The sequence below is a fragment of the Rhea pennata genome, chromosome 5, assembly GCF_028389875.1.
Source record: "Rhea pennata isolate bPtePen1 chromosome 5, bPtePen1.pri, whole genome shotgun sequence".
NCBI lineage: Eukaryota > Metazoa > Chordata > Aves > Rheiformes > Rheidae > Rhea > Rhea pennata.
Window position 1 is genome coordinate 15,270,849 of NC_084667.1, and position 20,076 is coordinate 15,290,924.

The following is a 20,076-nucleotide window of genomic DNA, read 5'->3' on the forward strand; positions in this document are numbered from 1 at the left end:
AAATTTTTTTTCTTTATTTTTTCTTGGTTTGTTTTTAATCGTATGCTGTTGTTTCTGTGATAGGACTAGAGTCCATGATGCAGAAAGTTCTTTCCAGTGCTTTGTTAGTGGAGTATTAAGTCTGTTTGTTCAGAAGAATTTCAATCTGTTATCACTTAAAACACTTCTAAAATGAAAGGAGTCAATTGTTTATTGAACATTTTGCAATCTCTCAAATAGGAAATAATTATTTGTACTTTAGTTTATGATTGAAAAACTACTCCCAATTTTAAAACTCTCTTGTGTTTTGGTTGCTATGGTTGACTCTCTTCTTAAAAAGTCCAATTTGCAATGTAATTTTGTCCCTGTAAAGTCTCTCTCATCTTTCTACTTGGGTAGTGAATCATTAAAGTTAAGAAGGCCTTTGTCAAACACTTAAATTAAATAGCTTTTAAATCTTATTGAGTAAAGACTTAAACATCTAATATCGAGGAATTAACCTATTTCATAGAGATAACATTATTTAAAATAGCAAAAAGAAGAAAAAAATCACTTTCTTGCTTTTACCACAACATTGTATCACTTCTTGGACATGTATTTTCTCTACAGTTTGATATAGAATAAAAATTAACTGTTGGGGTCACAAAAAGGAATTAGGAGTGCAAATCCAGGCCTAATTGGAAGAGATGGCCTACATGGAGCAAGGCCACGATACTAAAAGGATTTAAAATCACATTTAGACAGACTTCTCAATTTTCTAATGATATGTGGCTCCACCAAAACACTTCAGTGCAAAGACTGTGGTTTGGATTGTGTTAAGACTTGCGGTGCCTCTTAAGAGGCCTCCAGATGTTTGTTTAGGTTCACAGTGGAAACAATCTGATATCAGGCAACAGGGCATACGATTAAAAAAAAAAAAAATCTGAGTTGAAACATGATTCATCTTAACTTTGGGATCTTTTTTTCTGGATAAGTTCTGCCTGGCCTAGCTCCTTCAGCCTGAGTTGAGTATTACTGCTTAGATGCATTTCTGCCCCATCTTCTTCTTGAATGACATTTAGTTTTTTTCAGGTCACTTCTCCAGCTTGTCAAGATTATTTTGAATCTGATCCCTCACCTCCAGTGTGTTTGCAGCTTCCAATGCCTGAGGCAAATCATTAATGAAAGTAATGGAGCAAAGACAGGCTCCCGTGTAACTGCCCCCTCCCTTAATATTCCCTTTTCTTTCAGTAGTGCACAGTTGATGCTTCCTGTGTATTATTTTACAACCAGCTTGGCATCCATCTGAAAATGGTTCAGTGTAGTCTGTGTTCTCCTGTTGCTCTATGAATCATAGAATCATATAATCACAGAATGGGTAAGGTTGGAAGGGACCTTTGGAGATCATCTAGTCCAACCTCCCTGCTCTGCAGGGTCACCTAGAACATGGTAGACAGGGTTGCATCCAGGCGGGCCTTGAATGTCTCCAGAGAAGGAGACTCCACAACCTCTCGGGGCAACCTGGTCCAGTGCTCCGTCACTCTCACAGGGAAGAAATTCCCCCTCACGGTCAGGCAGAACTTCCTGTGCTTCAATTTCTGCCCATTGCCTGTTGCCCTGTCACATGGGACAACTGAAAAGGGTTTGTCCCCATCCCCTTGACACCCTCCCTTCAGGTACTTGTACACATTGATCAGATCCCCCCCTCAGTCTTCTCTTCTCCAGGCTGAAGAGGCCCAGCTCTCGCAGCCGTTCCTCACAGGGCAGGTGCTCCAGCCCTCTAAGCATCTTTGTAGCCCTGCACTGGACTCTCTCCAGTAGCTCCATGTTTCTCTCGTACTGGGAGCCCACAACTGGACACAGTACTCGAGATGAGGCCTCAGCAGGGCTGAGTAGAGGGGCAGGATCACCTCCCTTGACCTCCTGGCAACACTCTTCCCAATGCACCCCAGGATACCATTGACCTTCCTGGCCACAAGGGCACATTCCTGGCTCATGGTCAACTTGTCATCCACCAGCGTGTTACGTACGTCAGTGTCAAAAGCCTCGTTAAAATCATGGTGTATGATAATATTTGCTTTTTCTATCTGCAAAAATCTGTTATTTTGTTATAGAAAGAAATTACTTAGTTCTTGACAAATCCATCACACAGGGACCTCCACTAGAGAGAAGAGTAAGTTCACAGCTGCTAGAATTCTGCAAGCTAAATAGATGACCTAGATGGATTTAAAATGGAGCAAGATGTCAGGTTTCCTCTGTTTCTACAGCTAACTACATTTTGCCGTTAGGACATATATCATAAAGTACGTGTTTTCCTTTTGTTTTAATTTATACTCTCAGTTCCTGTTTTGTAACCATTTTCATCAAACTGAAACATCCTTAACCTTTATTTTTAAAGAATTTCATTTTTTAACTTGCGTATTCCTACTTAATCCTCTTGATTCAATTTTCCCTAATGAAAGAAATCTACTGAAGAAATAATAATTTATTTTCTTCATCTCTGGAGCTATTTCTGATTACCTTACTCCTTTTGATTATTAAGCACTCTACAGCTGCTCTTCCAAATGTAGACAGACTAAATTGTATAGCGAAAGAGACCACTGTAGACTGAAGCACGTGACACTGCATACTCTCATCTGAAAAGTACAAAAAAAAAAAAAATAAAAAAATAAAAAAAAAAGGATTTTATCACGTTTTTTTATTGCACTGTATCACATTCCATTGCAAGGTCTGTTTAATTTGCAGTGTTTGACTGACGTTGTCCTTGATCTCTCAAGCTAATACGACTTTCTATGTTCTTTCTTTTCCCTTATTCTGCCAACTCATTTTCGTACTTTTAGTAAGGCACAGGAATCTTATGCTCAGTGTCCTGAAGGAAGTAAGAAAAAGACACACACACATGCACATGCACACACACACACACACACAGAGAGAGAGAGAGAGAGAGAGAGAGAGAGAGAGAGACCATACCTGCTTCCATCTGGCTTATATTTTCCAGGTTCACTGGGTTTGATTTAGTGTATCTGTTTTAAGGAGTAGACATACTTTTTGTTAATTTGACGAAACATAAAAGCCAGAAGACTTGCATTCTAACTATAAACATCTCTGAAATTCTTCCATTATCATGTTGAAAGACAGAAAAGGAGAACAGAGAGCCAATATCACAGTGTACAATTGAGAAAATGGCATAGAGAAAGGTGGTTTAAATTTATTACTAGCTGGAGATGATTTTTGAACGAATACGGTTTGGACAGGATAGATAATTTCTGTCCAAAGGAACTGGCCTGCTACTGCTTAAAAGTGGTGAAAAGACAGGGAAAGCCAGCGATGCAGAAGAGTTGGGTTGAATATGCAGTTTGCCATGAGAGAAATTAAGAAGTTCCATATCCTTTAACAAAGTTTTAGGATGGAAACTGTTAGGAAATTCAGATGAAAAGCCAGAGCAGCCACTAAATAAAGACATCTAAGTAAGGCACACAAAGTCAAAAAGTCAAATGAAGACCAAATGCATACATGCTTCTGTGCAAATGACTAAAAATAAGATACATTATTTGCAATATGTGACTTTAAAGGGGAATACTGGCATAACAAACACTTTAGAAAACTGTTGAAAAAGGTAACATTGTAAGAAAGAGGACAAATCATATAGAAAGGTAACTGGAGAAGAGTTGTATATAAAGAATGTGAATAGTTTCAGTATAAACAGATGTCCTAGGTCTTCTATGGATTGAAATTGTGTCCTAATATAGGAGATGCAAAGTATTGGAGTATAGTAAAATTATAGTAAAATGCTTGACAAAGATAGTGTTGTTTTACCACCAGCTTGGCATCCATCTAAAGGGCGTTTGATGTAGTCTCTGTTCTCCTACTTGCTCTATGAACATGTCCATAGAATAAGAGATTAAATAGTTGCTGCTTCAAGTTGGAAAGATAGGATCAAGAAGAATTATAATAGAGTTATAAAATCTTGAATGGTATGAAAGAAGTAAATGAGTAATAACTGTCAAATGCAGTTTATAGCAAGAATTAGGGAATATCAGATTAAATTGTCAGGAAGCCAAAAAGCATGTAGAATTGAATTGTGAAAAATGAAAATTTGAAGGTCATTGTCATAAGTTTTTTGTGTATCAAAAACATGAATCACTTTTAAGAAATTGTCATGCAAATTCATGAAGGAAAAGCCCCTTGGAAGCTATTAAAACACTGTGATACAACTACAGTTGTCAGTAAGTTCCCAAACTGCTGTTTTCTGAAAGTTAGGAAGGTATGTCAGGGGAAGAACTATTTTCTAATTGCTTTGTTTCTTAGAAGCCTTTTTCAAACCATTTGCTACAGGCTACTATTACAGACAGACCCAGTCTGCCCATTTTTATTTTTAACATACTTAAGTATATGCCTAAGATTTTAAGGACTGGAGAAATTTAATTTGTAATTACAATCATGCGTATAGCCCACTTGAATTACAGTATAGTTTTTACATCATACACTTTATTCGCAATGTATTCTTACAATATAATTCTTATTCTAGGAAACATTATATTCAGACAGGTTGACAGGTTGGACAATAAGGAATTTTTATTGTTATTTTTGTACAATTTCAAAAGCTGGAATAGTTCTGCTTTGGATATCACAGTGATGTCGATAACTTTTTACTCGGGTGATTAGATGCAAAGAGTGCATGAGTTGTCCAAAGATATATCCAAACAACGTGTTTTCAACAACGGTAAAAAGTAAAAATGTTTTATTTGGTCTTTTATCCTCTATTCTGTGTATGTATTCTCTATTCTGTTTATCTGCTTGTAATCTTACTGTTAGTGATGAATCACAGTTATCGGCATCCTGTAACTGCAGCTGTCTTAGCTGTAGAAACAAACACTTTCACTCAATATTTTGACATAAAAGTTCTCAAATGCTCTACAAGAAATGTGATGGGACAGCTGTCAGTATCTTTCCATCTGCATTCATTCCAAATAATCCCTAATATTCCAGCCTCAGAATCTATATAAATACTATTGAAATAAGGAGCTTTTAAATATCTGGGATAATCAGTATTTGTTTATGGAAAATATTCACTTGTTTTTAGACCTGTACCATCACATGACACCTTGAATTTTAATATCCTGCCATGAGCCATCAATCAGTTTTCTTGAGTAGGACTTCTTTTAGAATTATCTGCTGATTTTCAGAAGTATGACCGTTGGCTTTCTCTGAAGTATGGGGATTTCACATTGTTTAACTTCTCTGTTCACACACATGCAGGCACATGCACACGTGTGCACGCGCACACACTATAAAGAACTAACTTTCATCTTTTTTCAACTCAATTTCATCTATATGAATGCATCTAATAAATTTTTTTAAAAGGCTAAATAAATGTAGATTTGGGCAATGTGCTAAAATTTCCCCTGTCCTAAATTGGACTTTATTTTAAACAGCATTTCTTTATTTCACAGTTTTTGCTTTTTGTAGAAGAATCTTTTCATCCAAGCACAGAGCGACTAGTTTAACAATTTCTTTAGGGGGGGATTTCCTGCTGCTGGATTTCTGTGGTTGTGACAATAACCACAAAGTCTGTTGGTACATGGTTGACCAATCTGCATGTTAGTAGATGCAGACCTACTCTGTCTGGGACATCCTGGTATCCGGTACGATAGCCCTCTCCTGCACAATCATTGTTCTGATGTGTTCAGACCAAGGCAGAAATATGTGAAAAAGGGAGAGAAAGTTGGAAAATTTCAAAAGATTGTTTTGTGCAGTGTTTGAAAATCAGGGATTTCACAAGAATGAGTAAAGAAAATACAACTAACTGAAGAAGTGTAACTTTGGAGCTGTCACCAGTCTATAGTTTGTTCAATTGTCTTATTACTTTCCCTATTTTCTCCCCACCAGTGAAAAATCTGGTAACTGTAAGATTGCAGTGTGTCAAAGCTAAACTTAAGTCTTCAAAGAAATGATGTCGCATCTAGCTAGCTGTGGGGATAGATTTTCCTGTAACATTGTTTTTGCCACAGTTTGTGTTTGAAATGTCAATGTTGGGGTCACTGATGCCTGAGACAGTGGAGATCTGGTTGGCTTTGCCAAGGTTCTTGATGATGTTGATGTTGTATTTGGCAGTTTCCACAAAGCTGTTTTCTAGTAACCAACCATCTGATTCACCCTCCAGATCTCCTAGCAGAAGGACGTTCTTTATTGCTGTTTGTAGGTACCGGACGCCAATAAGTACAGAGAGCTGTAAGAAAATGTTAATAGTTGAACAGAGTTTAAATTACAGCCTCAGTCCTACCACTAAGTCAACTTCCTGACTTCTTTATTGGCAGACCTACTAATATTGAGTAAAGCAGACAAATTCTTCATCCCAGCAATATATCCAACCAGTCTTCCAATAAATTAAATATTCTGGAAAGAAAAATACCACGGAGAGATTATCTGGTTATCTCTTCATTCCTCGGGTAACATTCCCACTTGCATGTCATTAGAGCATAAATACATAGAATTACTAAGGAACATAGCAGCCTCAGAGGTTACAACTAATTGATGCAGAATTGATGACTGATTAATTGAGACATCAGCCATTGAGGAAAAAAATCCTAGTCTCTTAACTTCTATGGCATTTTTTCAATTGACCCTGATTTAATCAGGATTAAGCTGTCTGTCCTACATACCTATGCACAAAAAGAAAAGAGGAAGGCCCAAGTCTAAGCTTAGGAAAAAGCCCCCACTTTCGTAGTCCTACTGGGATCTAGATCAGGGCTGTCACCTTACCAATATTTAAGGAAGCAGAGAGAGCAGGCTCACAGCTTTCTCATAATGCTGCCGAAGGCCTATAGCTTCTGGCACCACTGGCTGTGTAGCACTGCGTGAGGACTGTTGTGATGAAATATTTTATATATATGCTAATAGAGCAATAATCAAAAAAAAAAAAAAAAAAACAATTACTGAAGAAGGAAGAAAACTGAATTTTTTACGGATGCCATTGGAGTCCTTTATATGTAGATCGAATTACCCAGGCAAATTAGCCTTTCCGATAGAAAGACTGCTACTGTACACCAGCAGAAAGAATGCATCTTTGCACATGTATCTGCCTGCCTGTGAAATGCTTATTTTGATGGCATAATAAGCAGTCTACATCTCAAAATGTATTCCATTTTTACATGTACCATCTATATGGTAAAGTTATGTTTCCAAAAGGAGATTTTGAAATACTAATATTATGCTCGATTTTTACAATAAATAATGTATTCAGCCAAAGGCCTATCCCACTTTTCTGATATTCTTTGTTAAAACTGACTTAAAACAATCCTCAGACCCTCTCCCCTTATTTTCTTGCAGTTGTGTCACTGCATATATCATCCCATATCTGGTCCTGCAAATGCTTCAAGGCAAGGAATATGCCATAGTCTAGTGAAAAAGCTCTGTAAGTATACTAAATTAATGTACATAATTTCTAAAAGATACCCTCTTCAATGGGATTTGCATCCACTCTGAGGACTCTGAGAAAGCTGTCTATACTAAAGGAAACCCTGAAATAATTTTTGGAGTATTTGTGGACTTATATTCAGAGTATTGCATACTGAGGTACTTCTCACACATTACACCACAGTTATTTCCCATCCTAGAGAGCACAAAGTCTCTCAAAGTAAGCTGTCACAGACCATTTTTATGACACTTGCCTCAAACAACCAGATGAGCAACGCTGCAATACCAATGGATTGCATAATAGCCGTGTAGTAATCTAGCAGGGCTTCTCGGCACCCCTTCACCCAGATATTCAGCTCCTCTGTCAGAAAATCATAATTGTAGTGAGCACTGTTGTTTGTAAGCTGGTACTGGATACAGGGCCGTGGGGAATTTGGATTGCAGCAGCTAAAGGGTACTCCATCCACCAAGAACTTGCCATCAACGTTACTCTTCAGACGGCTGCAACAAGATAGAAAGTTTGAGTATAAATGCGGTATCAGCAGCAGAAAGTGTCGATACTTTTTTTTTAATAAAAAGATTGAATGTCTGCTACAACGCAAGCCCTTCCAGAGTTACAAAGGGAAACAGAGAATATATTTCCAAGGGCTGATACTGCTCACTGCAGGAAAGTTAAATTTTTGTTTGTTACAGTCTTTCCTAAGTATGGTATTAGTGTAGTATCTCATTTGGTTCTTGGTATTGTACATGTAAGATGCAAATTCAGTGTTGTGGTGAAGGAGAGTAAGATGTCTTTTAGATATCTTTGCACTGAAAATATTAAAGACAATTTTAGAAATTGTTTTTTCTTGGCAGAACTCTAATGAAAGTTATGGCCCTAGAAATCCTCCCCTTTTTAAGATGTAGCTCTTCACTCTGTGGCTCAGCTTCTCTTGACTTTAATATTCCTGTAAGCAGCAAGAGAATGAAACAGATGCAAAAGAATCTAAATAATTCACTGCAGTTGTGACTTAAGCATTTAAGCAGTGCAACTGGTATAGGCAAAGCCACTTACTAGTAGGAAAACAGGGAAGGGAGCCAGAGAGGCACAAAATAGAAGACTAGAATGGGGGAGGAAAAAAAAGAAACCTCACAGAGGGAGGGAAGGAAGGCAGGAAGAGGGTGAAAGGGAAGCTTTTGCCTGGCCAACAACACGCCCTGCGTATTTCAGTGACATGACCCAAATACAGTACTGCATCCAGAAGTTAAACACATCCGTACGTTAAAACACATTCCCTTAAACTTTTGTTTCTGCTACGCGCAACAGCAGTTTGCAGACTTTGGTTATTTCCCCCTTGCCATAGTCTTTCCTCTACTTGTGGCAAATCAAAGATTGTGGTGACTTGGTGTTGTTAAAAGGAGAGCTGGAAATATCTCAGTAATACAGCTGAGGGAGTGAGATCTGCTGTAATTCAAATCAGAACATTGTAAAGCAGAACTTGCTTTTGAGATTCTGAAAAAATGATTTGTAACTAACCAAAGCAGTCGTAGGATTGTACTGCTGTAACCTGCCTCATCCTCCTACCATTTCCATTGCTTGACTCCACATGTTGTCACATTGTGGTGTTGATGTTAGCAGTGGAGATGTAGAAAAGGGAGAAAATAGGATTATGAAGAAAGATGAGGAAATTTCATTTGAGATGGCAGTATGTCAGTTCTCAACTCCTTTACTCTTAATCTGCTGAGTACTAATTGACTACCTACACTATGAAGCTCAGCAAAATACTTGGTTCCCTCTTAATCTTGTATGAACTTTCTAAGCAAGCTGGATTTTGGGCCTATTTCCTACCAAATGTTTCACTACCAGATTTTGGCAATGATATAATTTAGTTATACAGCATCAACTTTGATATTGGCAATTGAAATGAGATTATCCTGATTTATGCATTGTAAAAGAAATTCCCTACTTCAGCTGTTTCCCTCACAAACATTTTGCTGATGTCTGCTGTCTACATGGGGCAAAAATTAACAGACAGAATTTTCTCAAAAATGATGGCAGAAGTGGCCATGCAGATTAAAATAACTGAGTTTTGCTACCACAGAGGAGGAAAACATTACTGTTTCTACATGGCTCACAGAAATAAAAAGCAGTATATTTTACTCTTCTCCTACAACAAGATGTTACTATAAGTACCTGTAGACAATCTCCATTGCCATGTCACTTTTCAGAGCAGAACCAGAATGTAAAACACCTTGAGTCAATTTGCTTTGTGTCACTACTGCTTTCCAACTTCTCTCTCCAGAACACTTGCTCTGAAGCTTGCTTTACTGCGATAGCTAACAAACCAGGCAGGCTCTGGTCTACATTCTCCAAGGTTCTGTCTTCTGCTAAATCTGCAATTCTAATGGGCTTTGCAATAATGCAGTTTCAAGTTGCAAATTTTGTGAGAATAGGATCTTTGGCCTCTGCCACTGATTTTTGAGTTCAGTGAAGCAAAACACTTGGCAAATGCCATTCCAGCTTTTGCCATTTAACTTCATGTTGAAACTTATTACCTGTCACTTTGTAGTGGTTGAACGTGTTCATTTATCACTTTCATACTTCTAGCCTAAGCTTTCTTGGAAGGCTCTGTGAAAAGATTCACCTCAGTGCTGAGGCAGTTGTGGAAGTGGAAACCATGAAGTGTTTCTGATGTGATCTGTGAATCTGATCTTTCAAAATCAATTATTGCACACTGACATTCATCATCTTTTTAGGTCTTCACCAAATGAGATGAAATCTTGTCTCCTACCTGCCTATTCTCTTCCTGTCTGCTAATTATATATTAAAGAGGAACTGCCAAATTCCTCCTTTTGCTTGATCCAGTGAAAAATATGCCTATTAACAACCAATTTATTTGAAACATTTTATGTTAAAAACAGTAATAACAGGAAATGAACAACCTAACATCTTATCTCAGCATTCAGAAATCGCTGAGAAGAGGACAAAAAAAAATAAAGATTCCTCTCTAGCTGAAGCTCCAAACTGCTTGCCGTTGGGCAGTGCTTGCTATTGGAATTATTACTCTGATCTGCACCCAGGAATTGTATTGCTACATGACTCTCATGAATGAAGCTTTTTAAAGCTTTTGAAGAGTTACTACGTATTGGATTGAGTGTTACTTGTTTTAAATTTTGATTGCTACCTTTTCTATTTTCTGTAAGAATCACCAAATTCTTCTTTTTGAGTGTATCATTTCACAATTGCTACATCCTGTGAGGCACCAACACAAAAACAATTACTGAAGCGTTTTCTCCTCTCTTATTCTGTCATGTACATGGTGTGGACAGTATCTCTTGTGTGAACACAAAGGTTTGAACCTGAGTTTGTCAAGTCTAATATCTGAAGGAAAAAGCTCTTTCAATGTTCAGTGGTCTTTAGGATTCACTGCGTATTGACAGTACAATACTTTTTCATTATCAATTCACTCTACCTAAAATTTTGAGGTAGCTGATTCTCCTTGTTAAAGAAAGATACATCATTGCTTTGCTTAACGTCTGTAAAAGGTTAGCAAAGGGCAACTTCTGAGTGTGTATGTAGTAAGTATGTTTTGCAAGTAGCATGGTCATTCTACGGTTTTTCATTAAGAGACAAAAGCCCAGCAGGAATTAGTATCTACTTTGCCATTTGAGGTCTATGCTAAAACCCCAGAATGATTAAATATAAGCAGCAGGATGCTTTTTGGCATTGCCAGAGAACCTCAATATTCCTGTTTTTAGGTGGAGTATATGGTCTAGACAAAGTGTTACTTCTGTCATTACCCACTAAAAGATTCTACATTGATCAAACTATGAGGGTGTTTGTGAGCATGCCTACGCTCACTGAAATATTCTCTCTTGCGTTAGATCTGTTACAAGAATTACTCAGAATGATCTTTGAGAGAAATCTTCTACCCACAAAGTGTCATTTTAATACGGAGGAAAAACACTGTCAGAGTTTGTTTCCCAGGTGGCAGAGAGCAAGCAGTTTTGCCATGTTCTCTTCAATGCTGATGCATCTCATAATCTTCTGATGCTACTGCTGTTTACTTTTTGTTCATTACAAATTCTTCTTGAAAGAGCTTTTTTCATAGAATTTTCCTTATGACTAGTAACTACTTACTCCACAACTTCTTTGGAAGCCATATTCAGATAGCGAGCAGATACCCATTGAATTTCAAACCAGTCTCTAAATCCATTGTTTCCACAACATTGGAATCTAATTTGTAACAAGTCCACTGTTTTCTTTAAAAAACATCGTCCAGGTATGTCTGTGTCCTTATAGTACTTAATGGCATCCCTCAGTCCCAGATAGAGAGACTCTTCCAGCTCATTCCTCATGGCATAGCACATGAGAGCACCCACCAGAATGCAGAAAGTAAAACAGAAGGTACATACAATGTATGGGAGCATAACTAGTTTCCAGCGAGAGAATTTGTTGGCATCTGAGCAGTCATAGCAGATTTTGCCGCCCAGGAAGTTGATGATACATGCTATGACCCCCACAGAGATCAGCATGTTGGGGACAGAGTTAATGTTCCCCTTTGCCATCACTTCATTGCGTTTCTTGATCTCTATTTTCAAAAAGAGGCCAAGACTGAAGAGAATGATCCCACTCACGACAGAAACCCAGTTGAGGATCCATAGGATCTGAGCCAATTTGTCCCTCTTTGTTTTGGTGAATTTTACTTTGAGGACAGCCATAGTCAGATCAGCATTAAGAAAAGAAGCGTAGGTCAAGGAAAGCTCGTAAGCTGCTTAGGAGCATATATCCGAGGCATGCAGTGGAAATCTGTGAAGAAGAGAGAGAGGGAGATTACTGTCTGACTGGATATTTATAGAGCCTACAGAGAATTTCCTCATGCACTCTGACAGTAAAGGAGTGTCCCAGGTCTTGTTTAAATTTCATACAATATAACTCTCTTAAAAACACGGTTCTAAGGACTGACTAGAGCATTTATAAACAAGTGACCCAATCAAGCCTATGGATTTTTCTCCTGAGAACATTCTTCTGTGCAGATTTTCTGATATCTAGTAGAAGTGAGCTGATCCGCTCTTTCGCTGTGGGAGACTGATACTGCCCCTCATTCCCACTGGTCGCACATATTTACTTGATGGTTGTAGGAATCCTTCATTCTTAGATTTCTACATCATGGTCAGATTTGAGTTCAAAAGTTGTTAAGCAGGACAAACAGGCACACATGTACAGCATAATCACATAAGGCTTATTTCCGTATGGAAAAAAAAATCTAAAAATAGCATCAGAAACACAGTATGCTCTGGGTGTTTTTAGACATTTCACTGACAATGTGCAGTGAAAACACTAGCAAAAAGCAGCCTGATGCCTACACTTATACTATTAGGATATGACCACTCTGAAGGGGAAACTGAGTGTGGTTATACACACACAGGAAAAAGTTCAGGAGATATTTAAACTCTGAAATATTGTTGGTTTTGTAGAAAATAATATCAAAATTTTGTTATCCTGTGGAATAGCTAGCACACAGGGTTTTTTTCCATGCTATGATCTGAATATATTACTGGAATAAATCTCTATCTTCCAAATCCTCCTTTTTTCAGCTTGATCTGGCATAAAAGCACTGCTGTTTTTATGTCAAGTAATGTATCACTAGAAAAAAGTAAATCTCCATAACGCAGGAAGCAGTCAAGTTTAAGATACTCTGTGACTCTGACTGCCCTTCCTTCCTTTCTGAAGGTTCTTATTAAAAATTAATGTTTGGAATGGCTTAAGATATTAAATGAGGTTATTTAATCCCTAGAAAACAGTGACATTACTGTCTTAACCTTTGCTTCTGCAGCCAAAGTTGTTTTCTCTTTCCATGTCTCCTGAGAACAGTAACAATCATGTCTTATGTCCCTCATACCATCTCTAAACTTTTTTTTTCCCCCTGAGTCCCTCATATTGGAGTCAAACCTAAAAATCACTCCTGCTTGCATTGTCTCTAATAACCAGATCTTCATAGTCCTTTGAAACCATTTCCATTCACCGGTTTGAAGAAGACTCTACAGCCTAAGGGACACTGAGATATTTCTTTAGAGGGGCAACAATTTGAACAACAACAAGGACCTATTCATGTATTTGGTAATTTATATCTTCCTATTTTACTATCTTACTTTTGATGCACCTGCTGTTCCCTTATTAACAGTACTCTCCTTTCTACATGGAAATATTTTTGGATGAAATCTCAAATTCAGACCCTAATAACTTGTCATTAAAAGCTCTGTAAATAATTTAGGTGTTGTTCAGTCTGAAGTAACATCAGCTAAGTTCTCTCTATAGATGAATTTGAATTAAAAAAGAAAAAAAGAAAAAGAAAGCATTTTTTTTCTTAGCTCAAACTGCTGTGTAGATGAATGCAGATTGTTCAAGCAGTCAGGACCTTCATCCAAATTCTGAGCTGGTTTGTCTGTCTTTTCACATCCCTCTCTTTCAGTTTTCTGTCTCCCACTTCTGTACTCTTATTATTACTGTAGTTAGTCCTGCCTGTTCTTCTCTCCTTTTCATCTTCCTGATGGTAACTCCAACTTCTGATGGTAACTGAGCTTCTGACAGTATGTTTCGTGCGGGACAAGCCCAGCAGTTGTTCCATTCCACTGACTGCTAGCACAGCTGGGCTCTCTTCCAGGATTGCTGCTGCCTCCCAGAGACACCTGGATTTATTCCTAAACTGATTACAACTATCATTACTGCTTCTGTCTGCTGAAAGTCTTTGGCCCTGTCTTGTACCTTGTCTCTGGAGATTTTTTAGTTTCCAAAAGTATCAGGATGCGATACTTTTAAGGTTGTCACATTCTTTTCCAAAGCACTTAAGACTGCCAAAGGAACTGAAAAGCCCTATTACTAATTTGAGAATATTTTTGGTAAAACAGACATTTCTGATCCTCAGTGAAAACCTACTACAGAAAGTCTAGGACTAAAACTCATAACTTGGCTGAAAACTAAAAACCAGGGACTTGAGAGAGAGATTGGCACATTGCACTTTTCCTCACACCCCACTGCCTGTTAAACCCCCATGCTGATTCATGGCTGATAATTCCTCTTTCTATTTCTCTTCCTCGGAGGATGAAGGAATTATCTTCTCTTCCCTGACTTTCTTGTCTGATCCACAGATCCTTTTATTTTGCTCTCCAAGTATCACACTGATTGACATAATTCAGGGGGACTTCCCACGACCATGCATACACATACAGTTTCAAATTTGCTATTTCAAAGTTTCTCACCTGAAGTAGGAGTTAGTATTCCAAAGTTTGTTGTCTTTACTCCAGCTATTAGTTGGTGTAAGAAACGATACGATCTTTCCCAGCACATTTTACCTTGCTTCTGTGTAGCATTATGGCTTCTGCAGCACTGCTGCTAACTTCTCCTTTGCACCTCTCCAGTAATACTACATTCACAGAGAGCAGCTAATGACATCTGAGAATTAAGACTTGTTAGAGCTGGAGATAATGTTCTTTTAGCGTACATGATGTGGTTGTAGAACTATGCTGGTAATGCCTCGGGTTCAAACCATGAACTTTTACCCTTTAATGCTTCTGATCCTTTGTGATTGCTTTTCCTCAACACATGTGAGAATATGGAGCTCTCTTCTTTCTTTCCTCCCCACAAAACCTGCTCTAAGCATGGTTTTGTCATGTATAATTGCTTTTAAGCTAGTGGGCTCTACTACTTAACTTTATCTGAATAAGACTGGTATCATCTAAAATGGCATGAAAACCTCCTGTAGACAACTCCTACAGAAGCAGAGCTGCATGCTGCTCACTAAGGATCCTCAGCTGCAGTGAAGCTTAACATTGGGTAAGCAGATTGTTGTGAAGTGCAATTTAAAATGGTAACGATATCCTAGTGCCTTCATCCATATTTGTAAGAAGGAATAAACTGTATTTGTGCAGACATGGAATAGGCTGCTCTGTTCATTTTAGGCTATGGTGGGATGTCTTTATGCTCTTGAATATTAACACATTTTAATGCCTATGAACTCTAATTTATTCATGCTATTTTCAGCTATATTTAGTTAGCGAGGAAAGTGATTTCCCTGAAAGTTATTCATCTCTGTGCATCATTGGTACAGATCAATACATAGAATATTGTGCAAAATACACAGTATTTTTCCTTACTGGCCTGATTTCCAAAAGCATTGAGGCCAGTAGCACTCTGACTTCAAAAGCAGGGACCTATTTTTAATAATTATTAAGGCTGATTATCAGTTATTGTTGACTGTTGATTGTGATCATAGTGTGATAATCATATTGATAATCATAATCATGAAAAATTTATTGTTGATAGACAACTCTGGAGAAAGAAGTCCAGAGAAGAGTCATTTATAAATGGCAAGATTTGCTTCACCACATTCCTCAACGGTGTACTTCAGCCCTCATGTAAAGGAATACCGGGCTGGCAGAGAAGTAAGCCCCCATAGGAATTCAGCTGACAGCCTGACTGCTAAGTCTGGTGACAGCAGCTTTGACATCTTCCCCAATTAAGCAGTTCAAGTCTTGAACTTAAATAGTTGTACATGGCTGCTACAAATAGGTTTATTTGTCCCTGATACTCACCTCTCAACGCACGCAACAACACAGAGGATCTATTCTGAATTGATGGCTGGCAATATGCAGTTCACATTCAATGGTCAGTGTATATGAATGTATCACCCACTGTTCTCTTCTGTGAAATATATTTATTTAATTTGCAAAATGCCACTGAAGTGGTGGCACTGAGAACACCCTACTTGTGAAACACTTTAACATTTGAATACAATTTCCAAACAGTTTTACTTAAGATTGATCTACTCAAGATGCGTTTTTCATTTTGAAAGAAGTATATGTAAGAATATCTATCATATTATTCTAGCCATAAAGCAATGTGAAGTTCAGTTCCACAGAGATACAGTCACATGTAGCTACTCTGATACAGCTCCTTCTCCCATTCTCTGCCATTTCTTTTGTCTGTTTAAAAACAAAAATCCTGAAATATTCATATTAAAGAGCAACTCCCTTAGTAACCGTTGCCTCCAATAATTACTACAAATAATTTCCAGCTTCCTTGGTACAATTTTATTTTTGCTAGAGAACCAGATATATGGAATTATCATATTCATCTAACCCACGCTGCAAATGTCCACCAACAGAGAATCTGCCCAGAATAAGGTCTTCTGTATAAGCCATAATGCCAAAGGAAACAGGGGAATGACTGTAAAATGTAGTGCAGTGACGACTCACTGATTGACCCTGGCTGCCACTGATATACCCCGGGTCACACAAAGGATCTCGGGGACAACTGTGCTTCTCATGAAACTTCAAGTGCATCAAGTCTAGGACGGAAGGACGACTTACCTGCTCTGCTCCTGACAAACTAGTCTGCAGGAAACACTAGGCAGAATGTCTAGTGTTCCCTGCTTCTGTGTGGATGTTCCCCCCCTCCTTTTTTTTTTTGCTTATGCTTAGTTTTCAGTTTGCTGAATTTATTTTAGGTAGTGAGAACACCCTCTTACCATTATAATAATTTTTGTAAATACACCATAATGTTATTTTTTCCCTAACTGATGAATGAAGTGCTGAATATATTTATTAGCTTACAATAGACATCTGCACTGCCTTGTAATAGCGTTTTTTTGAGCATCATAGAAAGAGGTCTTCCAGATGGAAAAACTGAAGTGCAATTATGAGCTAAAAGTGGCATTATCGTACTCCACTCTGTTCCTTTCTAACTTAGATTTGCAAATGCGACTACAGTAAAACCACAAATGCTCCTAGTAGTTCTGTGAAACTAGCACATTTATCCAAGCTTTTAGAAACACACATCAGTTTTGCATAGGAGCAACTCCAAAGTTATGAAGCATACCCATGCAGACATTTTTTCTGCAGCTATGGAAAGCAAGAAGAGAAATACTCCTTTCAAAAGAAGAAGCCCAATAAACATGAAACTCTCTCCCATATTATCTATACTGTTATTGAGCTTTTCTGGTCTAACCACACTTCAAACACAGGACTTCCTTCAGTATACTGTAGCTTTTTGCTTTTAGGATGTTACTTACATATTCTGTTGTTAGCAACCAAGTGCATAGAACAAGACATTCCACAGCTATTTATTTGTTTATAAAATACATTTCCTGGATACAAATTGTCTCAAGAAATTGCTCTTGTAAATTTGTCTTAAAACAACCATATTTTATTTCACCAATTTCACTTAAAATCTGCTTAGCTAAACAAATATTCCTATCTCTGACTTTTTGTAAAAGAAACCACTAACCTGATTCAGAGGACTGAGTAAGATCTCAAAACTGGTACCTTTCTGAGTACAGAGCAGAAAATATCTTGATCATGCATCCTGAAGAAGATGCAGGTACTGATTTCCAGATGTCTTTGCAGTTATTCTGTCTTTACACTGACCCACCAATGGAGATGGAGAAAAAGACTTCAACTCTCCTGCCTGTGCTAATCTCTCTTACATCGCTAATCGTAGCTAAGAGATTTATTTCAAGGGTCTTATGCCACCAGGTTAAATCCTGCAAAACAGGGCAACTAACTGAGTGTGAGCTGAGATCTCACTGACAAACTACATTTATGGCAACTTCTGTAACTCTTTTATCTCCTAAGGCTTTGGTTACTAAACAACAGAGACTGTTGCTTCAGTATTTTATAAGGTCCTCATTAGTTCTTGGTTAGTTCTCATCAATATGCATGAGTCCAAAACAGAGAAGACTGAGAATAATGAAACTCTATGTTCCTGTTGCAAGTGCAAATGATAATTGTGTAGACAATCATCATTTACATTCATTATTATGTACCTTAACCATCATTCCACATTTTGTTGCTTTGGAATTTTTCTTTCCTCTGATTCTGTATTGACTATGACTATGTCCAGGACAAGAATTCCAAGAGCAGTTGGATCATCCTGAATGCCTCGTAGTAAATTCTGGTTTGGGAAAGTATCCAGCTTCAAGAACAATCTAATAGAAGCCTCTATCCTCAACTCTTTATCCCAAGCCAGAGCAAAAACATCTTGTCTTTCTTCCATTTCTGAGCCCTGAATGTAGCAATTTGTAGGATGGACCTGGCGGGACTAACTGGCAATGGCAGAGGCAAAAAGCTGAGTTTGCAGCAACACTTGACCAGATTAGTGGTGATGTTAGTACCAGAAATGAGTCATCAAACAGGACAAGATTTGGCCTATAGGGTCCATAACATATCAGAATAGCAGAGAGAGTGCTGTGAGTACAAGCAACTGCAAGTGACCCTGCATCAGGGATAGTAATGCATACAAATATTCTCAGTAGCATAAACTGCCCTCTCCCAGCTAGTGACGGGCAATAGATTGACATCATGACATTGCTGTGTGTGTTCTGGGAATATGCCTGCCCATCTTGTTTATAGTCTCATGCTTTCATGAGAATAGACACTCCTCTGCATTTATCAGTAATATCATGCTTATTATCAGAGAAAAGTGAAAGATTAGTTATCTGTGTAGCTCAATCCATCAATTGGGCAAAGCAGAGATTTCTATATCTAATTACAATATTCGAAGAAGAAAAAAGAACAATTAAGACTTTCTGATTTGCCAGGAATCATGGTTTCATACATTACAAGGTAGAAGAGGGATGCCCACGATTCCCAGCATCATTGTGTGACTCCATGGGATGGAAGATCCCAAGGACATGTCCCAGCAGAAGAAAGTCATACAGTGGGATTCTCTTCTCATTTTGATTTTTTCTGATACAATCAAACTGATGTTGTAACTAATGTTTATGCTGAAAGGTCCATCTAACAATGCATAGCCTAGTACAGTATGGAAAATTTATGCAGAGCCTCTCCCTTGAAGTATGGGGGGATGCAAGGAGCCTTATTGTCTCAATGTACCTTTTGCTGGTGACTTCAGTTTGGAAAAATATAATTTCCCATACTGTCACCCTTCCAAAGAAAACATCTGAAGTAGCACTTCACAATGGCTACATTTAAAGGGCTACACAAATGCTTGCATATGCTCAGATATACCCAAATGTGTTGAATTTATTATATGCATATGGACCATTCATGCTTTGGACCTGCTATACTCATGCTGACTGCATATATTAGACGTGTTGAATATGCTCTGTTGAGTTGGTCTGTACATATATAGTGTACATGTTGGCCTGGGATTTTTAAGCTCTTGCTCAGGCTGCAATGTGGTACATTATAGATGCTGGACAAATGTCTCAAGTCCTTTTTTCTGCCTAGACAAAATGTATATGTGAAAAAAATAAAATATGTCTGAGGAAATCTAGACATATATTATCCTAAGCATTAGAAGATGTTATTGCCTCAGACCTACTACGCATAGAAGAATGCATCTTCCTTGTTGCTTTGCAATATAAACCTAGCACTTCAATGCACTGTAAGAAAGCAAGCAGAAGATGGCAGTGCTGCTGTATGTAGCTTTTACTACAGTGCAAAGAAAGATGCTTGCTTTTATTTGTTTTAGAGATCAAAGGTCACTCAAGCAGCCAGTGGAAGCTTAGGCTGCATCATTTTAAGAAATAACTTCAATCCAATCTTGATGTGATTAGAGGTCAGTGCTACCCATATTCTTTGTTCTGTCTCTTATTGGGAAATGTTTTCAGCTGCAAAATTAATAATCGAAGTTGAATATACAGAAATTAGTTTTTGATTTATGGCCATCTATAACTGACCATGATGCACTTTATTACAGAC

General features: G+C 37.9%; 1 protein-coding gene across 1 annotated transcript; it reads right to left on the minus strand.

Moving 5' to 3' along the window:
* Positions 1-5,920: 5,920 nt before the first annotated feature.
* LOC134141414 (photoreceptor outer segment membrane glycoprotein 2) lies at positions 5,921-12,075 on the minus strand. Its single transcript, XM_062577652.1, has 3 exons — positions 11,495-12,075; positions 7,629-7,875; positions 5,921-6,187 (listed from the first exon to the last, which is right to left on the minus strand). Exons 1-3 carry the CDS (start codon positions 12,073-12,075, stop codon positions 5,921-5,923), a joined length of 1,095 nt encoding a protein of 364 aa, XP_062433636.1.
* Positions 12,076-20,076: the final 8,001 nt, after the last annotated feature.

Coding starts and splice junctions, on each gene's coding strand:
- LOC134141414 (XM_062577652.1), bottom strand. CDS start 12,075: ATGGCTGTCCTCAAAGTAAAATTCACCAAAACAAAGAGGGACAAATTG. Junction 7,876..11,494: donor GCTTCCAAAGAAGTTGTGGA/GTAAGTAGTTAC, acceptor ATCTTGTTGCAG/CCGTCTGAAGAGTAACGTTG. Junction 6,188..7,628: donor TGCTCATCTGGTTGTTTGAG/GCAAGTGTCATA, acceptor ATTTTCTTACAG/CTCTCTGTACTTATTGGCGT.